This window comes from Formica exsecta, unplaced genomic scaffold (assembly GCF_003651465.1).
Source record: "Formica exsecta isolate Colony F162 unplaced genomic scaffold, ASM365146v1 scaffold2, whole genome shotgun sequence".
NCBI lineage: Eukaryota > Metazoa > Arthropoda > Insecta > Hymenoptera > Formicidae > Formica > Formica exsecta.
This window is the reverse complement of record NW_021849297.1, coordinates 3,584,456-3,602,612: the sequence shown is the minus strand read 5'-3', so window position 1 is coordinate 3,602,612 and position 18,157 is coordinate 3,584,456. Positions and strand designations below refer to the sequence as shown.

At 39.6% G+C, this 18,157-nt stretch overlaps 1 protein-coding gene across 1 annotated transcript in view; it reads right to left on the bottom strand.

Moving 5' to 3' along the window:
• Positions 1-18,157, bottom strand: part of LOC115234526 (protein outspread) — a 223,743-nt gene that overhangs the window by 83,130 nt on the left and 122,456 nt on the right. Inside the window, exon 3 of the mRNA XM_029805684.1 lies at positions 7,013-7,078. Coding sequence (XP_029661544.1) covers positions 7,013-7,078 — 66 coding nt within the window. The remainder of the gene's footprint in view (positions 1-7,012; positions 7,079-18,157) is intronic.

The following is an 18,157-nucleotide window of genomic DNA, read 5'->3' as shown; positions in this document are numbered from 1 at the left end:
AGTTTCCAGCTGATTTTGATTAATACCATCATTAATAAAGAATACAACGTCTTAAGTATCCGTCGTTACAGATTAAACTCAGAGTATCTCGTATCAACCACGTGTATCCGTTACATAAGATAGATATGGAATAATCAATGTTGGTGTAGCACGTATAAATCTCAGGATTCAAAATTATTGACTGCAATATCATTTTCATGTCACACATCTTAATTACATCGCGTAATTTATCTATTGTAGAACATTTTAAAAACGTGAAAGAAATCACTCTTTCTTTCTCCCTGCAGTTTTAATTTTAATTTCTAATAATAAAATTATATAAACAACATATTTTGTCTTGAGAATAGAATGTTGGAAGTAGATTCGTGTAAAAATTATATAATAAAATTACACGGACGCGAAAATGACTGTTATCAAGAAGCGCAATAATGCAAAATTTCATACACCGGACAGCACCTGGGATTCTTGCAAAGGCAATTTCGCGCGCTAAAAATTTATACGTGTCACACGGTAAACGACAGAGTATACAAGAAGTATATTTCAACCATAGAAATCCCGCATTCATCTTTGACGGTATCATTAATCCCAGGCGCAGTTTCCCCACATTGTGGAGATGCGAACCATCGTGTATTCGCATTAACCCTGAAATGCTGCGTGATTTTTATTAGCAAGAAGGTCGTAGTCAAACATTTTTCTACATATATTCAAGATAATTGATATAACGTCTCTAATAAAAATATAGTCAAATATTTAAGAATATATTTCTGTCCAAAAGTTGCTTCAATATTTCACTGCAGCTGTAAATATATCAGTGACAAAATATGAACCGGCAAAATTAATAAAATTTAAATAAATGAAACATCTCTACTTAATAGCATTCCGAGAAAAATTTATAAACGTGACGAATGAGAGCTGCTTTATCAAAATTCATTTCGGAAATTTCATTATACTTTTAATGATCGTAAGTATATTATAGTTAAAAGAATAATATCCCGTTCGTCGGAAGGTAGCATGCGAGATTTTTCGCGCGTGAAAAAATTCGAAATCGCGTGACGGTCATAATCTACGATGGAGCGGGACATCATCGTGTATACATGTATATATATCCTAAACGTGCGACATGCACGCATATATCCTCGCGCGACCTAAACGGCGACTTCCTCGTGAGATAAAACATCGCGGTACGGGACCCCTTTCGTTTCGCTCTTTCCATCCTCCCTCCCCTTTCCTTAATGTACATTGCTCCCATCGACTTCCTCGTCCCCTGCATCGTTTATCGCGAAGCCACGGTTGACACGGGACGAGCATTACGTAAGACGTACACGAGCTGTGCGGATTGAGCGCGCGCGCATACGTAGCCATCTATATATATACATCTATGTATGTATGCATCCAAATGTGCATCTATAGAGGCGCCTCGATGTGTGCATTCAGGCCTGCGAGCATGCAAATCCGTACACGCGTATCGGTATTAATATCGAATGTAGGCAGCAGCAGCAGCAGCAACATCGTGCAAAAGGAATACGGGGACGAAAACGATAATCAGACTATGTGTATACGTTTGTGTGTGTATGTATATATATTTATGTGTATGTATGCATGCTTGACATAGCGCGAGATGAACAAACGGATCTGACCGATGATGCCGGATCGTGATTGCCGGGGAGCTCTTTCTCTTTCTCTCTCTCTCTCTCTCTCGCTATGGTGATGTAGTCGCAGCGAGACGGATCTCCCGTACCGTAATTTGTTTCGTTAAAACGTCGTGTATACGTGATCGCTCTTGGTACACTCCGTATGGGTTTCGATTTCCCTTGCGGATCCTTTCGATTAATGGGAATTAATGAAACTGCATTCCGGCGAAATCGAACAACGGAACGGTTTGTTCCGGTGGCGATTTAATAAATTAACTAATAAGAGCAAAGACCCCTCCCCACACAATATATAATTCATATACAAATTATACATTCTCAATCAAAAAAATCAATGATTTCAATAAACTAGATAATAAGATTTGATGTGTTAAAAATAATACGGCTGTAATTTCTTATACTTTAAAGAAATTACTGTTGTGCTGTTATTCTATAATTATCTTAATTAGAAAATTCAAGAAGAAGAAACTGTAAAAATTCATGCTGTTCTAAACAAGTATTTAAATAGCTTCAATTACCGTAAAACTTATCGTTAAATAGAAAGTTTTGATTAAAGCTTGACTTTTCTAATATAATGATCGTATGGAATCTAATAGTAATAATATAAAAATCATTCGACTATAATTATGTGCGATGTAAATGTTCTTCTTCCTAGAGTATATAGAACCTCATTATTGTCTTTTATTAGTCTCTGCGTCTTTTAAAGAAATTTGTAGTCAATTATGAACATAGACAAGAGAGGCTCCTCTAGATGGAAATGGTTAACGCGTAAAAATCGCAAAAATGTGGGTGGAGGAACAAAGGATTTCTTAATTAATGAGGGTTTGCTCGCTAATAACGACGCTATTATTACGATACCATGATTCATTAACATTTATCGGTAAAGCAGCTGTTGTCTCGCCCGGCTTGTTCGATGACTATCGTTTAATTGGGGTCAGCCGATTAACTTGCGTTTAACTTGGAATATACGTAGCCGGCAAAAAGAGGGTCACCCGCTTCATCATCGCGTCGATCATCGTCGATCATCGTCATCGCGATCATTAGTAGGTCGGCGATACGCCGCGCCTCACATCGCAATGCTTAGAATACAATTGAATAAAGTTATTTGGAAAACGGACAGCTAATCAAGTAGAATCCATTTTTGGCCTCTATGAATACTTTAATAGAAAAATATTCAGTAACAATGGGCAATTTTGCAGTTAATTAAAAATGATTTGCTAACAATCAGAATTTTTTCACCTGTTGGAATTTCAATTTCTAATATAAGGCAAGATCATCTCGTATAAGATAAGATTAGACAATTATAATTAAAATAAAAAGTTTTTTTCTTTAAGATACTTAAGTAATGCAAAGTTTGCGAATATTGAAGATGAAAAAGAAATTTTTTATTTTTCTCAGAGTCCTAATGATGTTTTTATTCATCACATAAGTATCTCTATATTTTTGCACTGTCAATCTTATAATGATGTTAACATTATAAATTAAAATAGCTATGCACATACCCGCTATATGATATGTTAATTGATTCGAAATCATGAGGGCAGGAACGCGCGGGATGTCATTACGACAGATCGGCACATAGCAATGACGGTGGATAGCGATGCGGCATGATCGTTACATCGGACGCTGTGAAAGCGTATTCGATACGAGAGCGATGATTGAAGAAACCGCGAGCGTTTACAAATTCAAATTATCATGATGAATGACGGCGGCGCGATGATGGGACGAACGACGAACGAACGTAATGACAAACACGCTGTTCGATAGTAATTTTCTGTGACGTTTCGCGGGTGGAATCCTCGTGCGACCGTAATAATCGATAATTGATCGAAGAGATTGGTACTATACCTCGGGCAAAACGTTTCCGAGTCCCCCATCAGCGATCCCGCTTTCGTCTCTCTTCTCGTCTCATCAAACATCAATTATGTAAATGTAACGGGAGGGACTATCGCATCGAACAGATCGGCGGGATTAGAGCGGAGTTTGCGCGAATCGCGGAATAAATCGTTTCAATTATTTCCAGCGGTCGTACAATCGACCTTCAAGGACGGGGCCGATCAGAAAATTGGATCTTCCAATCCTGTGATCCTGAGATACGCCATTAATAATTCTCTTCTCTCCTCTCACCCTTCCTTCCGCCGATCGTACCCCGCGAAAGTCCATTTCACTTTCGAATCCGGCAGGCCGGACTCGCGAATGATTCGGGAATCCGATTACGAGCAAGAGAGTGGCTGATTTACGCCGGTGTAATTAAACGAATTAGCCACACGGCCAAGCTGGCGAAATAAGAGCGGTCGCGAGAGGAACACGTCGGGAATGTTACCGGGGCGATTTCGCGGGATAAACGGCTCGTCTCAAAAGTCACGCACGTTGCGCCCGCGTGCGTGCATACGTGCGTGTGCAACGTGCCGAGAGATACGATCTGTTTTTAATTTTCTCGGTCGCGTTAAAGTTTGATCTCGAGTACAACGCTGTCCGTCTCTAGCGATTTATCCACGAGGAATGTTTCAATTCCCGTAAGAATGCGTGAAATAAATGGGAGACAACAATCCACCTATTGGGATAACTCCGGGCTCTGATACGACTCCTTCATTTACGTGATTCGCCGTTGATTCGCCGCCGACCGTGGGTCTTATCCCGAAAGCAATTACGCCGGGGTTACCCTGCCAAAGGGAGACTCTGCGGCGTCTCCCTTTCCATTACTTTTTAACCTCGCGAACGCGGCAGTCGGCTATCTCGGATTCAATTCAACGCGCGGCGAGCAGGGCGGAGGCGTATAATGTCTCGGTTTTACTCGCGCGAGCCTTCGTTCGTCTACGTAGACCGAAGACGGGTAAGAGCAGGCTTTGTTTCGAAAGCGATCGGTCTTCCGCCGGGTCTCCCACGACCGCGCCGTCCACGATTCATGACAGAACAAATTACAGATCGGCAGAAAAAGACCATCGGCGGTTCATTCGCGGCTATCCCGAGACGCGCGCGCGATACAGAGTCGTGAGTCGCAAATTAATGGCGGCCATAATTTCGGCCGATAGTCGGCCCGATGATGATGTATCGATGCTAAATGCAACGGCCGAGTCGCCGCGCCGCCGATTATTCACGGAATGTTAGCCCGATCTCTTAATCGCCGCAAGGACGCCGAGGGTCACTTTAAAAAGCATCGTCTAAATCTGACAGAGATACGATGTATCGCACGAAATAATAATATAATATAATTAAAAAACATGATTTCTCGATATTCAATTGTCCCCTATGCACACAATGACGTTGAAGAAATCACGCAGACTTAATTACAGACTAATTAAGTAAATAATAAGTACCGAAAATTGCTCTAAATCGTTCAAAAAAAATTTTAGTTCTATCTTCACTTTTGAGGGACGAGCTTTTCGTGGCAATCAAAGTAACAAGAAATAGCTCACGATGTTCATTTAAGCATTCCAATTGTTTATCCCGAATTTTTGAGCTTCTATTATTAATTTATATCGAATTTACGGCCTCTTCCACGAACGTGAATATATCTTTTGCGGAGATCGTAATTCTCTCTCGGGAGAGAACTTAGATGGGCGCGCATGTAAAGAAGAACGAAAGAACCACGGAAAATCGCGAGATTATGACTCGAGTCGGACGGAAATACAGCGTGCGACTGCTTTCGACTGACTTATTTCGACCCGTTAGCCTAATTTCTCATTCCCGCGTCAAGGACAACCAGAACGACTTCTGTTCTGTCCTGCAGTCACACCGCATCGGAACCGGGGGTAGAGACGCCGTGTCCACCGTGTCCACCGCACGCGTATACCGGTTATTATCTTTTCGCATTTTTCGGCCGAGATTATTCTCGAAACGAATGACCCTCTTAAGCCTCCAGACCGGATCATTAATTTGAGTTCGAGAATAGCCGGGCGGGGAGTAATGCCGCGACCGCGCAGAGGTGCGCCTACAAAGACCTTAGTACGGCCCCGCGTGTGCCATCTCCGCAATCGCGGTCCTCTCTCACGAGAGTGATTTAAATAAAGGGTAAAGGACACTTCAAGGCTGACGGCAATTCTGTTCAATTTATGCGCGCGGATCCGATATATAACCCCTTTCGCTTTTTTTTTCCATTTTACGCGCCGAGCCGTCGAGTATATAAGAACGAGATAAACTTACGCATTAATCAAAAGTGGAAACAGCTCCTCGAGACGCTGTACCGGCTGATTCAAACGCCAAGTCAGTTGAAACAAAATGCACATAACTATCGCGCTCATTTTTAAGCCGCGAATTATTTAACGCGCGCGAAAGAAAATTAATAAAATATAATTTTGCGATGTCAAAAAAAAATTATCAAAATCTTATTTTAAAAAATCGCATTTTGTTTAAAGTATTCGCGATCGAGAGATTATTAGCGTTAATCCAAATACACTTTTTAGACGCTTCGCGCGCATCGTCATCGTTCCTGAAGAACAGTAATGAATTCTATTCTGGCCGTTCGTTCGCGTACGTAAATCAATTCTGACGGCTCGAAAGAGTTTCCGCGTATGCATCGACACCAGGAAGCGGAAACTCGAGATGTAACGGTATCGATGGGAGGGGAGGGTCATTTATAGCAACATTCTGTGTATTCGAGCGACGGTGCAACGCCTGACGTTGCCAACGCTATATCGGTGGATAGTTAGATAGGTAGACCGATGCCAACTAATGCATGCTCGGCAGGCCACCGAGAGTACAATTGACTTCATCTCCCGGCATACTGCCTGTTTGTGCGCGTTGCCTCCGAGAAAAAACCGTTTCTCGCATTTCACCGTTTAGGATAATGTTCAAACTCCTCTGATAGTGAACGATATATACTCGAAGCACGCGACTCGCGTCCGTCATATTTTCGTATTGCCGCTTCATTATTCATGATATTGGATGATTACTGCTCGATCCTTTTTCTCTTTTCGTCTCCAGCAATGTATTCTTATCAATGAAGATAATTAATCTGTTATGTAAAACGTGACACAAATTGATTACTCGGCATTTCGCGAAAAATGTTGTATTTAATTATTAGTTATTAATATTTCAAATTTTAATATTAATTAAAAATATTATTTATTATTTAAGAAAACAGAAAGTTACGATTAAAATGTTTTTTTGGTGTCAAAACTATTGCGAGAAAATAGAAGACTTATATAGAAAAACACAGTTTAAAAAATATCTCTATCGTAAATTGCATTTCATACTAATAGTAACAGAAGAGGAAATGGGAATCCGTATCGTTGCGATAAATGGATTTATCGGTGGCAAAGCGGCTTTTTTACGCGCAATGGAAATATAGATAGTGCGTTAAAGGGATTTGATTCGACAAATTCGCTTCAAGTATCAAATTACAGATTAATAATCTCACTCACGTGTTCGTCCACCGAATATGTTAGCTCCCCGTCGTCGTAGAGAACGAACCATCTCCTCTGCCATCTCTGTAACATAGAAATCGTATCGATTTTTAGAAAATATTTTAAATTACGGCTTTGACGCTATAAATTATCACAAAAACATTTATATATAGATGATGTTTATTCTATCATAAATAATAAATTTTACGAAACAACAATAATTAAATACTTATAAATTATTCGTTTGTCACTTTTATCATTAAGATAAAATAACAAAATTTTTTTTATCAGTTTACTAGATTAAGTAGTGATAAGCGCGGATGAGGAAAGCATGGATAAAACTTTCCACTTCGTAATTTTCACAGAAATGTATTCTCCTATGCCGAGAGAAAACAATTTCGCGCGACTCAAGGTTGAACCTGTTCAATTCGCCTTAAAGAATCTCTCTAAGGCCTCCCGCTCTACGTCAGCTGGACAATTAGCACGCGGCAGCCGTTAATTAGAAACAAAGTCGGCGAAAAGGAACAAGAAAGAAGAAGCGCAGGCAGCGGGTGCAGCAGCCAGCAGCGGATCGTCACGATTTCTCTTTCGTTGCCACCTGCGAGCGATGTTGCGAAAAACTTATCTGAACCGCTTCGGACATCTTTCGCGCGTTTACTAAAGAAATACGCGCCAGTGCGGCTCTTTCGCACTTTCGCGTTCAATCCAACACGCGACTTGGAAAAGTGCTTATCTTAAAAAAATTTATCATAAAAAAAGATTTTTCCTTTCAATAATAAAAGTAATTTTTCTAATTTTCTACGAGCGCGCGGAGCGTGAACTCTCGTGATGTTGTATCCCGCGTATTATTTTCATATAAATTTCTCGCAGTTAATAAAAAAGGCGCTTTCACACAAGTGTATATCACGCAGGTGATATATCTCGAGATTTGCTACGCACTGTGGTAACAACCGCGAATTTGATGGACGCAGATTGAAAGAATCCTCTCGATGTGTACAAGATATGCGTGCGAGCGCGCGCGGCGTACGAGAGCTTTACGCTCTACGATTGTATGCAAATGCACACAAAGTGTAAAGTTTGTGTCCGACCGCAGGCACAGTTATATGCAGTTATGCGATACCTTCGGCCATATCGCTTAACCTCCTTGTCTACCGCAGCGGTGGGCGCGATGTCCCGCGGGCGAACGTGCGTTGACACAGAAATCGTGAAACGCTATTCCAATCAAACTCTTGTAAGCAGAAAAATATACGACAAGATTTATTTAAATAAATATTATAAATCGTGGGAAATTAAATTAATAAACGCTAATAAAAGAATTAATAAATACGTTTCTTTCGATATTTACTCGAAAAATACTTTTGACGTAATAAAGGACGTAAAAAGACGTAAAATTAAATTTCTTTTGGGAATTTTAAGAAAGAATTCTCTTAAAGTTATTAACTTCATCGAGAAAAATTTCCTTCGCGATGTGCAAATCTTTTAAATTTTTAGTTAGTATTAATGCTGCTCTTTCTATATAAAAAAAAAATATAATAAAATGAAAATATACATCTTTTATAAATATTTTATAAAATTTGTAGGATTATTCTTGTTTTCTTTCGCAAAATACTTTTTGCTATAATGTGTTCTTCTATTGAATTTCTTTAAATAGTATCATTCATATGCGAAAGACGGAAAAGAACCTAACATCACATACTTTTGAAAGATGTAATTGTAATAGAAACATCAGTGCCGTTCATATATAGCTACGACATGACAGGAAATGCATTAAAATGCGCTATTTAAATAATACGAATGCGGGTTTGCGGTCGAAAGAGCCAATTTCTATACCGCGGCGCGACGCGGTCGGGTCGAATCCCGCATTGTACTGCTTTTATCCGCAAAGGGACATTGTATGTCATCGTCCCGTCGTAGAAATATGGTATGGGGAAAGAGGGGAAAGAATGAGGAATAGGCGCATAGGATACCGTTGTAAAATCGCTAGGGACGAGATGACCGAGGTGAACAGATTTCAACCTACACAAGGCGGCGGTATCTTCATCTGGTAATTATTCACTAGGGACTTAGCGAGAAAGAGAAAGAGAGAGAAAAAGATAAAGATTCGTGCCGTATGTGGTCTCCGACACGTGCGTGGGAAGATCTCTCACGGAGAAAGAGAAGGAAGAAGAAGAAGAAGAAGAAGAAGAAGAAGAAGAAGAAGCGAGGTTCGATGCCTGACCGAACAATAAGCGAGAGGATTGAGATCATACGAGAGAAAGAGAGAAAGCAAGGAACTCTTCTCGTTGGTACACGTAATCTCTTCCTCATGTAACGCGTATTGTAAGAGCCAATGAATATTTTGAAACATGTCGATGGACTTGGAAAGCCTCTTGACTTTGAGACTCGATTATAAAAGCGATATTTTCTCATTTTATTCTCGTGGAATTTCAGAATTAAATACTGTCGTCATCAATTCAGAGAAACAGCATTGCATGCAATTTTTTAGTTTGTGTGAATAGAAGATTATTCATTATAATATAAAGATTATTAAATATTATACAAAGCATGTATAATAAATTTTATCACTGTGTCATCATATTTTCAAAGATATTATCATCGTAAACGCAAATAGATCTCGTCTTGCTCTATAATCATCAAAGGACTTTAAGATCTTTGTAGAGCTCATTAAGGATCAAACATTCTTTAGAGTGCATGTCGTAATTTCGCATATTTGAAGGACTCGCGTAATCCTGACCTACCGCATCTTTCTGGTTTATAGGCGGCCGTTAATACCGCCTACGGACTCCGGCCTTTCTGGTTCGACCAGTTTCGAACATCCGGAGCAGTCATCGAAATTCCTAAAGTCGAACAACATGACTAATATTGTATATTGTAAATATATCATTGCAAAATCTATATACAAGATAATTTTTTGAATAATTTTCCCTAAAAATTTTTTAAATTGTGGGAGGATCATATGTATCGATGAAAAAAATAATTAATTAAAAATCGACTGTTTTATATGATTGCTTTGCCTATTCTGCTGCAAGACGTATATTTTCTTGTATAAAGAATCTGCAAAATTAAATATAAAACCTGTAAAGAACACAGTAGTATCCTGGGTCACTTGTTTCCATGAATTACTTAAGTAACTCGCGACATAATCACTTTTTATTATATTTTGTACGCTGAAAAACACATGCGAATTGTTTAAATAAAGGTTTATTTGTTTCTATCAGCTTAATATTTGTGTATAGAGAGCGAGGGAGATAAAAATGATAAGAAATTCAAAATATTAAAGTGTTTTTCTGGAATATATAAATCCATGTTTTTAAAGAATTTACGACAAATATAAATTATTACAAGTATAAAAAATGCACATTTTGCAATTATCATAAGATCAATGTTTTCTGACGTATTCTGATTTTATCGCGAGCGCGCGCGTTATTATGACGAGTTGCATCTTCACTCTCGCACGCGTTAATCCTTAGATCAGAGGCGCAACTCGCGTAACATAATTAGCCGTGTAAAGTCATTACGTCCCTATTATGTTTTTTAATTGTACTCGCGTCAAGGAAGGAGGAAAAATTCCAAAGGAAGTATACGTCGTGTACGAATAGAGGCATATGTCAAGTACCTCGAAACTATCTTCTACTAATTGCAAGTAGAGATGATGACGATTTTTCTACTCCTCTCTTTTGATTTACGATTTATCCTATACATGAATTTGAAAGAACGCAGCGAGGTATTCGTTGCAATCTTCGTAACTCGGTGTACCGAATGTCTCGATTTTCTCTTACGACTTCCCGATCATCCATCGATCGGGCTTGGTATCCTCGTCATCGGCTCGCTATTTGTGTTTCCCCTCACGATCCTACTGGCGTGGCCGTTAACGTGCTAGCTAGCATGCTACCTATGCGAATACCGTCGTTACCGTGGTTGCCGAAGGCCCTACCGACCACCGATCTCCGACCACAACGGTAACGTGACCTGACGCTATTCCCTCGGCGATCCTCCATCGACAGAATCCCGATTCTGCCGATCCTATTTCCCGCGACCCCGCCCGCTCTCCGAATGCCGCGGTCGGCGGAAAGAAATATAGCGGATCCTTCCTAAGGATTCGCGGTACCCCCTTGGTACCGTGCCGAGTACAATGTCAACGTTCTTATATTTTCTAGCACGAATTGTAACGCAGAGAACGGTACCAGACAGTAACCAGATAGCTGTAAAAAAGCATCACGATAGCACAAATGTAGACTATTAGCAATATATATATACACTACTACAAGTATAAATTAAATTTATTATTACTCTTTGCGTTAAATATTGCTTTTATATGTAACTCCGCGAGATGTAATCTTATTGTTAGAAAAAATTAACAGTCCAGATTTCACGTTTTAAGCTTAATTATTAATCAGCATTTCATTGTACAAAATTTATTACGTCACGATTTCTCTTTATTTCTTCGGAGGAATTTATGAGCTGATAAAATGATCAAATACTTCACATTGCTCTTCAATGACTTCGCTTCGTGTCTTGCTCGGCAAAGTTGCAGTCGTACATTGCAGTCGTGGTACCCGGATTGTAAATTGTTCTCTTGTAACGTCGTTTAATCCTCCGCCATACGAAAAGAGACACGCTAGTAACGGCACGGCGATAGCATGAAAAGTCACGCTTGCAATAGCGTGACTAATACTTTTGCGCGAACATTCTAAGTTCGTTTTGTTGACACGAAATAAGCTCATATACCGCGTGTTGTCCACGGATAACATAGTTTCGAAAGTGACCGTAATCAATGGGAAATCATTTCCAATCATCATGTTGACATTTCATTGAACTTTCATCAATTTACTTTCCACAAATCATTAAGTGATCGATTATTACTCAAATTATTTGAGTAATAATAATATGCTTGTTTCGAATTTTTACATTACTTTTTCTCTATTTCTACGTGTTTTACTACGCATTTTAATAAAGCACAACTCTCTCGCGTAATCGATAGAAACTACAATTAGAGCACGATTATTAGTCGCTCGCGATTATATTGTCAACGAGCTTAACTAAACCCGCAATTATTAGCCTCATTATTGCGGTCGTGATACAATCTGTGCGCGTTCTTCAACTCTCGTTACGACGAACTTTCTGTCGTAATTTAAACAGCGCGATGATCGTGTCGCTGTCAATTAAACGAGTCAACAATGTCCGGCGCGCGATATGACGAGCCCGTAGCTCATTTAATTATCGAACGTTAGACAGGTGCATCGGGGGAAAGTATGTAATGGCTGGTGATGGTAGCCAGGCGGAGTGAAAGTCGAAATAACATCGTGCGACGATCGACGAATAGCACGACGAAGAATGATCGTTTGTTCGAGCGGTTTGTCCGGTTAATTGGCATGTCCCAAATACCCGCCCAGTGTAAAAAAAAAAAAAAAAAAAGAATTTGCCTAATTTACGAGGACCAAAAATATTCTACGCGATCGCATGTATTGATGTGGGTTAATAATGCTTAAATTATGCATGCATATATCAATTTTAAATTTTAATCGCGACATTATATCGACATTGCGTCGTTCCCTTACGGATGCGGGAGAAAGGTTCCGCGATCCTTCCAATCAGGTACAACCGGAGAAATCAGTTCTGCTACATCGCGCGCGACGACGATAAACCGCGCAAAAACGATCTTGGATTTCCCCAATTCCCCCCCATTGTAAAAAAAAAAAAAAAAAAAAAGAATTTGCCTAATTTACGAGGACCAAAAATATTCTACGCGATCGCATGTATTGATGTGGGTTAATAATGCTTAAATTATGCATGCATATATCAATTTTAAATTTTAATCGCGACATTATATCGACATTGCGTCGTTCCCTTACGGATGCGGGAGAAAGGTTCCGCGATCCTTCCAATCAGGTACAACCGGAGAAATCAGTTCTGCTACATCGCGCGCGACGACGATAAACCGCGCAAAAACGATCGATCGATCGATCGTTTCGGTCGACGTCGCTCGCGGCCCGTTCTCGTTATCAGCAATTGCAGAGGGAGAAAAAGAGAAATTCCCGGCCTTGATGAAAGTGATCATCGCTCGCTTCGGCGAGTGACAACTTTAGAGAAGGAATCTAGCGCGTATCAAAATAATGATGTGTTTTTGCTTCGTGAAAAATGAGCGTTTTACCCTTCGTGATACCATTATATAATGATCCCTGTAATAAACATTTTATTCTAAAATATGAGGCAAAAATTATCGTCAGCTGATATGACAATTTGCATTGCCGCGCTGAGATATGCATGACAAATAGCAGAAAGATCGATAACGTTTCTCGACGAAACAAAAAGAAACAGTTCTCATGCCGGCGCGATCCTATCGATATACTATAATTGATCAACGTTTTACAACGGACGGGAACGTTTCCGCTAGGTGCAAGCTACGTTTCCAGGGTCACGTTGTAAACGAGAGAGCGATACGAATCTGCTTATGTCGAGCGAAACGACGAGAAGGCACGTTGCGGGTCATCGCTTTTCGCGCGCGCGCGACTAAGAACACTTGGCGAAGTCACCCAAGGCGAGAGAACGATGATGAACGTCTCGCCTCGACACGAAACCCGGTTGATTTTTGCCTTCATGCTCTGCCAACCATGCGCCGCGGTAATTCGTCCAACTAGCGTCCATGCGATCGGCCACGCCCGCAAGAAGAATCGACGACCATCGATGTGCTACCGCTATCGTTTCACATTCCTGGATTAAAACGCGATACGATCACACAGAGTCGGCATTTAGTTCCCGTTCTTAAGTAAATGTAAAGACAAATGATATGCTGCAAACGTATGTTGTGTAATTCCAACTGTTATGGTGAGATCATTTCTGACCTCAATTACTTTATATATTATCGATATGAGCAATAATATTTTACTTCTTAAATTTTTATTATAAAATATAAATATAATATGGATTTTATAAGAATATAATTTCGCTTCAAATCTTGGTTTATTTTAATTAATTGAATTGATTTGCTTCATCAAAAATTGATCGATATCGGCATTGGACAATCATGTTTTACGATTTCAGTAACTTTCACATAGAAAAATGTAATTTAAAAATTACATACACACTGTGCTATGTGTGGTCTAAATCAATTTTGTTTACAATATCCAATCTTTGCTCAAGTAAAAATAGTCATGGTATAAAATTTTAATCGTAACGTAAACCTCGCCCGAAGCTGAGGCGTATGCTTCAAGGCGAATCAAATTGCATCGAGAGAAGCATATCGGGAGAAACACGCGTGTATTCGCGAAACGGAGCAGCCCTGAAACGCGAGATCGCGGCGACCGTGAGAAAAGCGAGTGGCCCATATTTCTATAACTCGAACGGAAGAAATCCTCGAGCTATCATCCTTCGCTCTGTCTCCGTCCCTCCTTCTTTTCTCTTTCTCTTCCTCCTTCCTCATCGCGAACGCAAATGGGAATTTCGCCAAGGCGACTTTCCACCCACGTGGCACTAACCTTCCAGTCACTTCGTAATTTATCTGCGCCTGATACGTCAGATTTACGAGCCCAGAACGAAAGCGCGATTGGACGAGGAAAGATTTAAAAAAAAGAGATCCCGCGTCGTAATTTGCACCCTGCCATAAACTTTGCGACACACTGTACCGTTATAAATAACGCGGTCTACAATGTTAAACGCGCTATGCGCCTCACGCACGCACAAGTGTTGCACGAGAGTAAAACGAGAAAGGCAAGACACCACGTTCGTGTATAAGTTAATCTCATTTCAAACGCCGTCGTGATAAATGAGAAAAGAAATAAATTCACGTCCTGAAAATAGCACTGAATCATAAATAGTTGTACTGAATATATAATGCGTTTTCGGAAATGATTAATTGCATTTAAATGTTTGTTATACAATTAACGTAACTGAAAAATCAAAATTATTTATAAAAAAAAACAATAGGTTAATTAATATCTTTCATAAAGCGATCGTATATTCCTTTCTTTTGACGGGAGTTTTTATTTTTTTTTATGTAAGCGAGTCACAAAAATCGAGCATGGATTATTTGCGAAAGGATTGGATAATCATGGTCATGGGAACGACGTAGATTCGGTGCGAGGTTTCGTATTATTCAGACCGTGTAGAATCTAAATAAACTAGCGCGAAGGACGTAGCGTTCGAGAATCGGGACGGACGGGCGAATCTCTTAATCGTTTATTTATCGCGCGGCTGTATTTTCCTAAGCTGAAAAAAGTCTAAACGGCAATGCTAATCTCGCTGCAGGGTGTCGGCCCTTGCCAAAATAGCCTCATCGACGAACAAATCATCGAGTCTGCAATGTTATGCAGACATAGAGCTGGCAGATCTCGATATCTACCGATAGTTAGGAGCAAATTTTTTGGTCTTCGTTAAGATGAGCATGTATTATACTGGATTCATTTCGGGATTAAATTCTTTAATTCATTCGAAATCTATTTTTTTACGAAAAAAAAAATTTACGATTTATTCAAATGCGTTAAATTAATATAATCTAATCTCTTGTGTGTGTGTACAATAATATATAATAAAAAATTATGTATTTATATATAGAACTAATTTTTTTTTCTCGTGCCATTCTCTCTCCCTCACTCTTCTAAAGTTTCCAATTTAAAGTAATAAATATCTGGTCTTTAATAAGATCTGATCCAAATCTTATAACACTGATAATCGATATCTAACTAGAATCTTAATCGTGACGCGCAGGCAATCTTATAATCCTGCAATTTATGCGGTCGTACTTCAGTGAAACTGGGAGTCGACTTCAACTTCTTCTCCCCGTTCTCTTTCTTAGCGTATCCTTCGAGCTCGCTGTCGTTCACTCTCTTCCTTCATCTTTCTTTCGAATTCTCGTTACGAGAGAAAAGATGACGAAGAAACAGGACGCAGAGAGGAATCCGGCGCGGCGACTAGTGACAAGGCCAAAGCATACGAGAAGGAAAACGAGAAATGTGCGTGCACAGATACATTTATCCCCGCCTCTATCATGGCCCTGGCTGGCGTCGACAGCTTCCTAGTGCTGACTTGCGCAACTTGCATCTATACGCCTCGCGATCGGGCCGCTCGCTTCCTGTAAAACGCGGCCATGGGCGAGAGATACCGCGAGAGGTGTCATCACGACTACCGCGATGCGATACCGATTATGAAAACGTGGATACTTTACCGAGAAATATTTCTATATATACTGATATATCAATTCGAAATCATATAAAATTCAAATAAATATTGTAGTGCTGCAATGTAAATTTTTAAATAAAGTTTCAAATACAGATTATTAAATGCAAGTTTTATATAATTTTCCGTTGTTTTTGTTCCAAAATTAATTTGCATTGAATTTTGTATAATGATTATAAAAAGATTTGTAAAAAATGTGAAATATTATGCAAAAATAATAGTATATATTGAAATTTAAACTTCAGATCCCCAAGTAGTTAAATAATTCACACGAATTTTCCTTACATAAATATATTTGAGAAAATTTTTAACTTCTTATTGCTGAATAATGTTTTCTTGATAAAAATACGAAAGTTGATTTATTTCGACAAGTTACAATCAATCTATCTGATAATATGTTATAATATTATACGACATGGTTCAACACGATGCAGCAAAATTTATATTGCATGAAATGTCATTATTTTATTCAGTCTACGTACAAAGAGAATATAACGCTTTTCGCAGATCTCTGGATCCGGATTAGATATCGAGATGACGTATTGCGCCGAAGCGATTTAGTTTTCACGGTTGCGCCACGGTTTTTTTTACAGTATTTTATCTTTCATACGTACGATATATATTTGCGATTCGCAATTAATACGGATGTCTGGGAGTAGAGAGGAAATCCCGGATTTATCGCGTCGCTGGGAACAAGTACGGCGATCGTCTCGGGGTTATCGTAATTAGATTAATATCTTTAGATTTACGGCCACAACTCGCTTCACGCGCTGCGGATCCAGGCCTCCGACTTGCTGCCGACGCTTCTATATTACTCTTCTCAAAAGAAAAAAATTCTCTCTCTCTCAATCTCTGTATATGTGCGTACATGTTTCTCTCTTTTTTTTAGTCTCTGACGTGACAATGTGAGAAAATCTAATTACGCTTGCCATAACATAGAGCAGTGCGAGCAGAAACATATTGGAAAGAGGAAAGCGAGTACTGTTAATTGACTAAGATTCTCTCGACTTCCTCGTGTCGCGAGTCGGTAAAAACCGTTTATGCAGATCGACCAGTCTGCCGTGATTGCTCTCACGTGAGTGGCGGTCAACGGACGTTTCGAAAGAACTGCAAACACCATATCGTAAGATACGTTCCACAAAGTTAAAGCAAATGGATATACATATATATACAGCCTTAATATAAAATATTACCGATCGAATTATCGCGACAATATAAACTTAGATAAATATTGTTCGAAAAAGAGTGTCACGCAATAAAAGAGGCATTACCGAAAACCTGCAAGCGCGTTCTTCTTATTATTGAATTGTTTTTTCGAGAGAGTCATCTCTCCTAAAATTCCTCTCGACGCAGCGAATCGATAAAGAAAAAAAAGAATCACGGTCACGACGTTCATCTAAATCAACAGCTCGTCCCATCGCGCTCGTGATTTTACGCGATCGATAAATTACGCGGAAAAAGTCATTGCGCGGGCGTGCAATTGAGAATATCGCGAGGAGGAACGTGCTAAAGATCCGCATCGCGCTTAATGATGCCTGTTTATTTTTTTTTTTTTTTACCAATCTTCCAACTTTATCCCGCTGACCAGTTCCGTAGCCGCGATGCTGTTGTCGCACGTTTGGAACGAAAAGAGAAAGAAAGTCCGGATAGCGGTCAGGTGTACCGTTTTGCGCGGATCGACAACGACTCGGTTGTATATGCGACTCGATTATTTCTCGTCATTGTAACGAGCTTGCAACGAGGTTACCATCCGCCTATCGCGTTTGTCTTTTTACGACTGGTATTTTACGCGAAAAGTTAACGCCGAAAGAAACGACGCCGTATTTTCTTTCACGATCTTTCTCGAGCGAGAGACAAAAATTACGATCGAGTGTAAACGTGAAAGCGCAACAGATCCGTGCTGGAAAATTTCTCAAATCAATAACGAAAAAATAGTGATTATTAATTTGAATAAGAATAATAAATAAATGCAACGTTTAGCTGTAATTAATA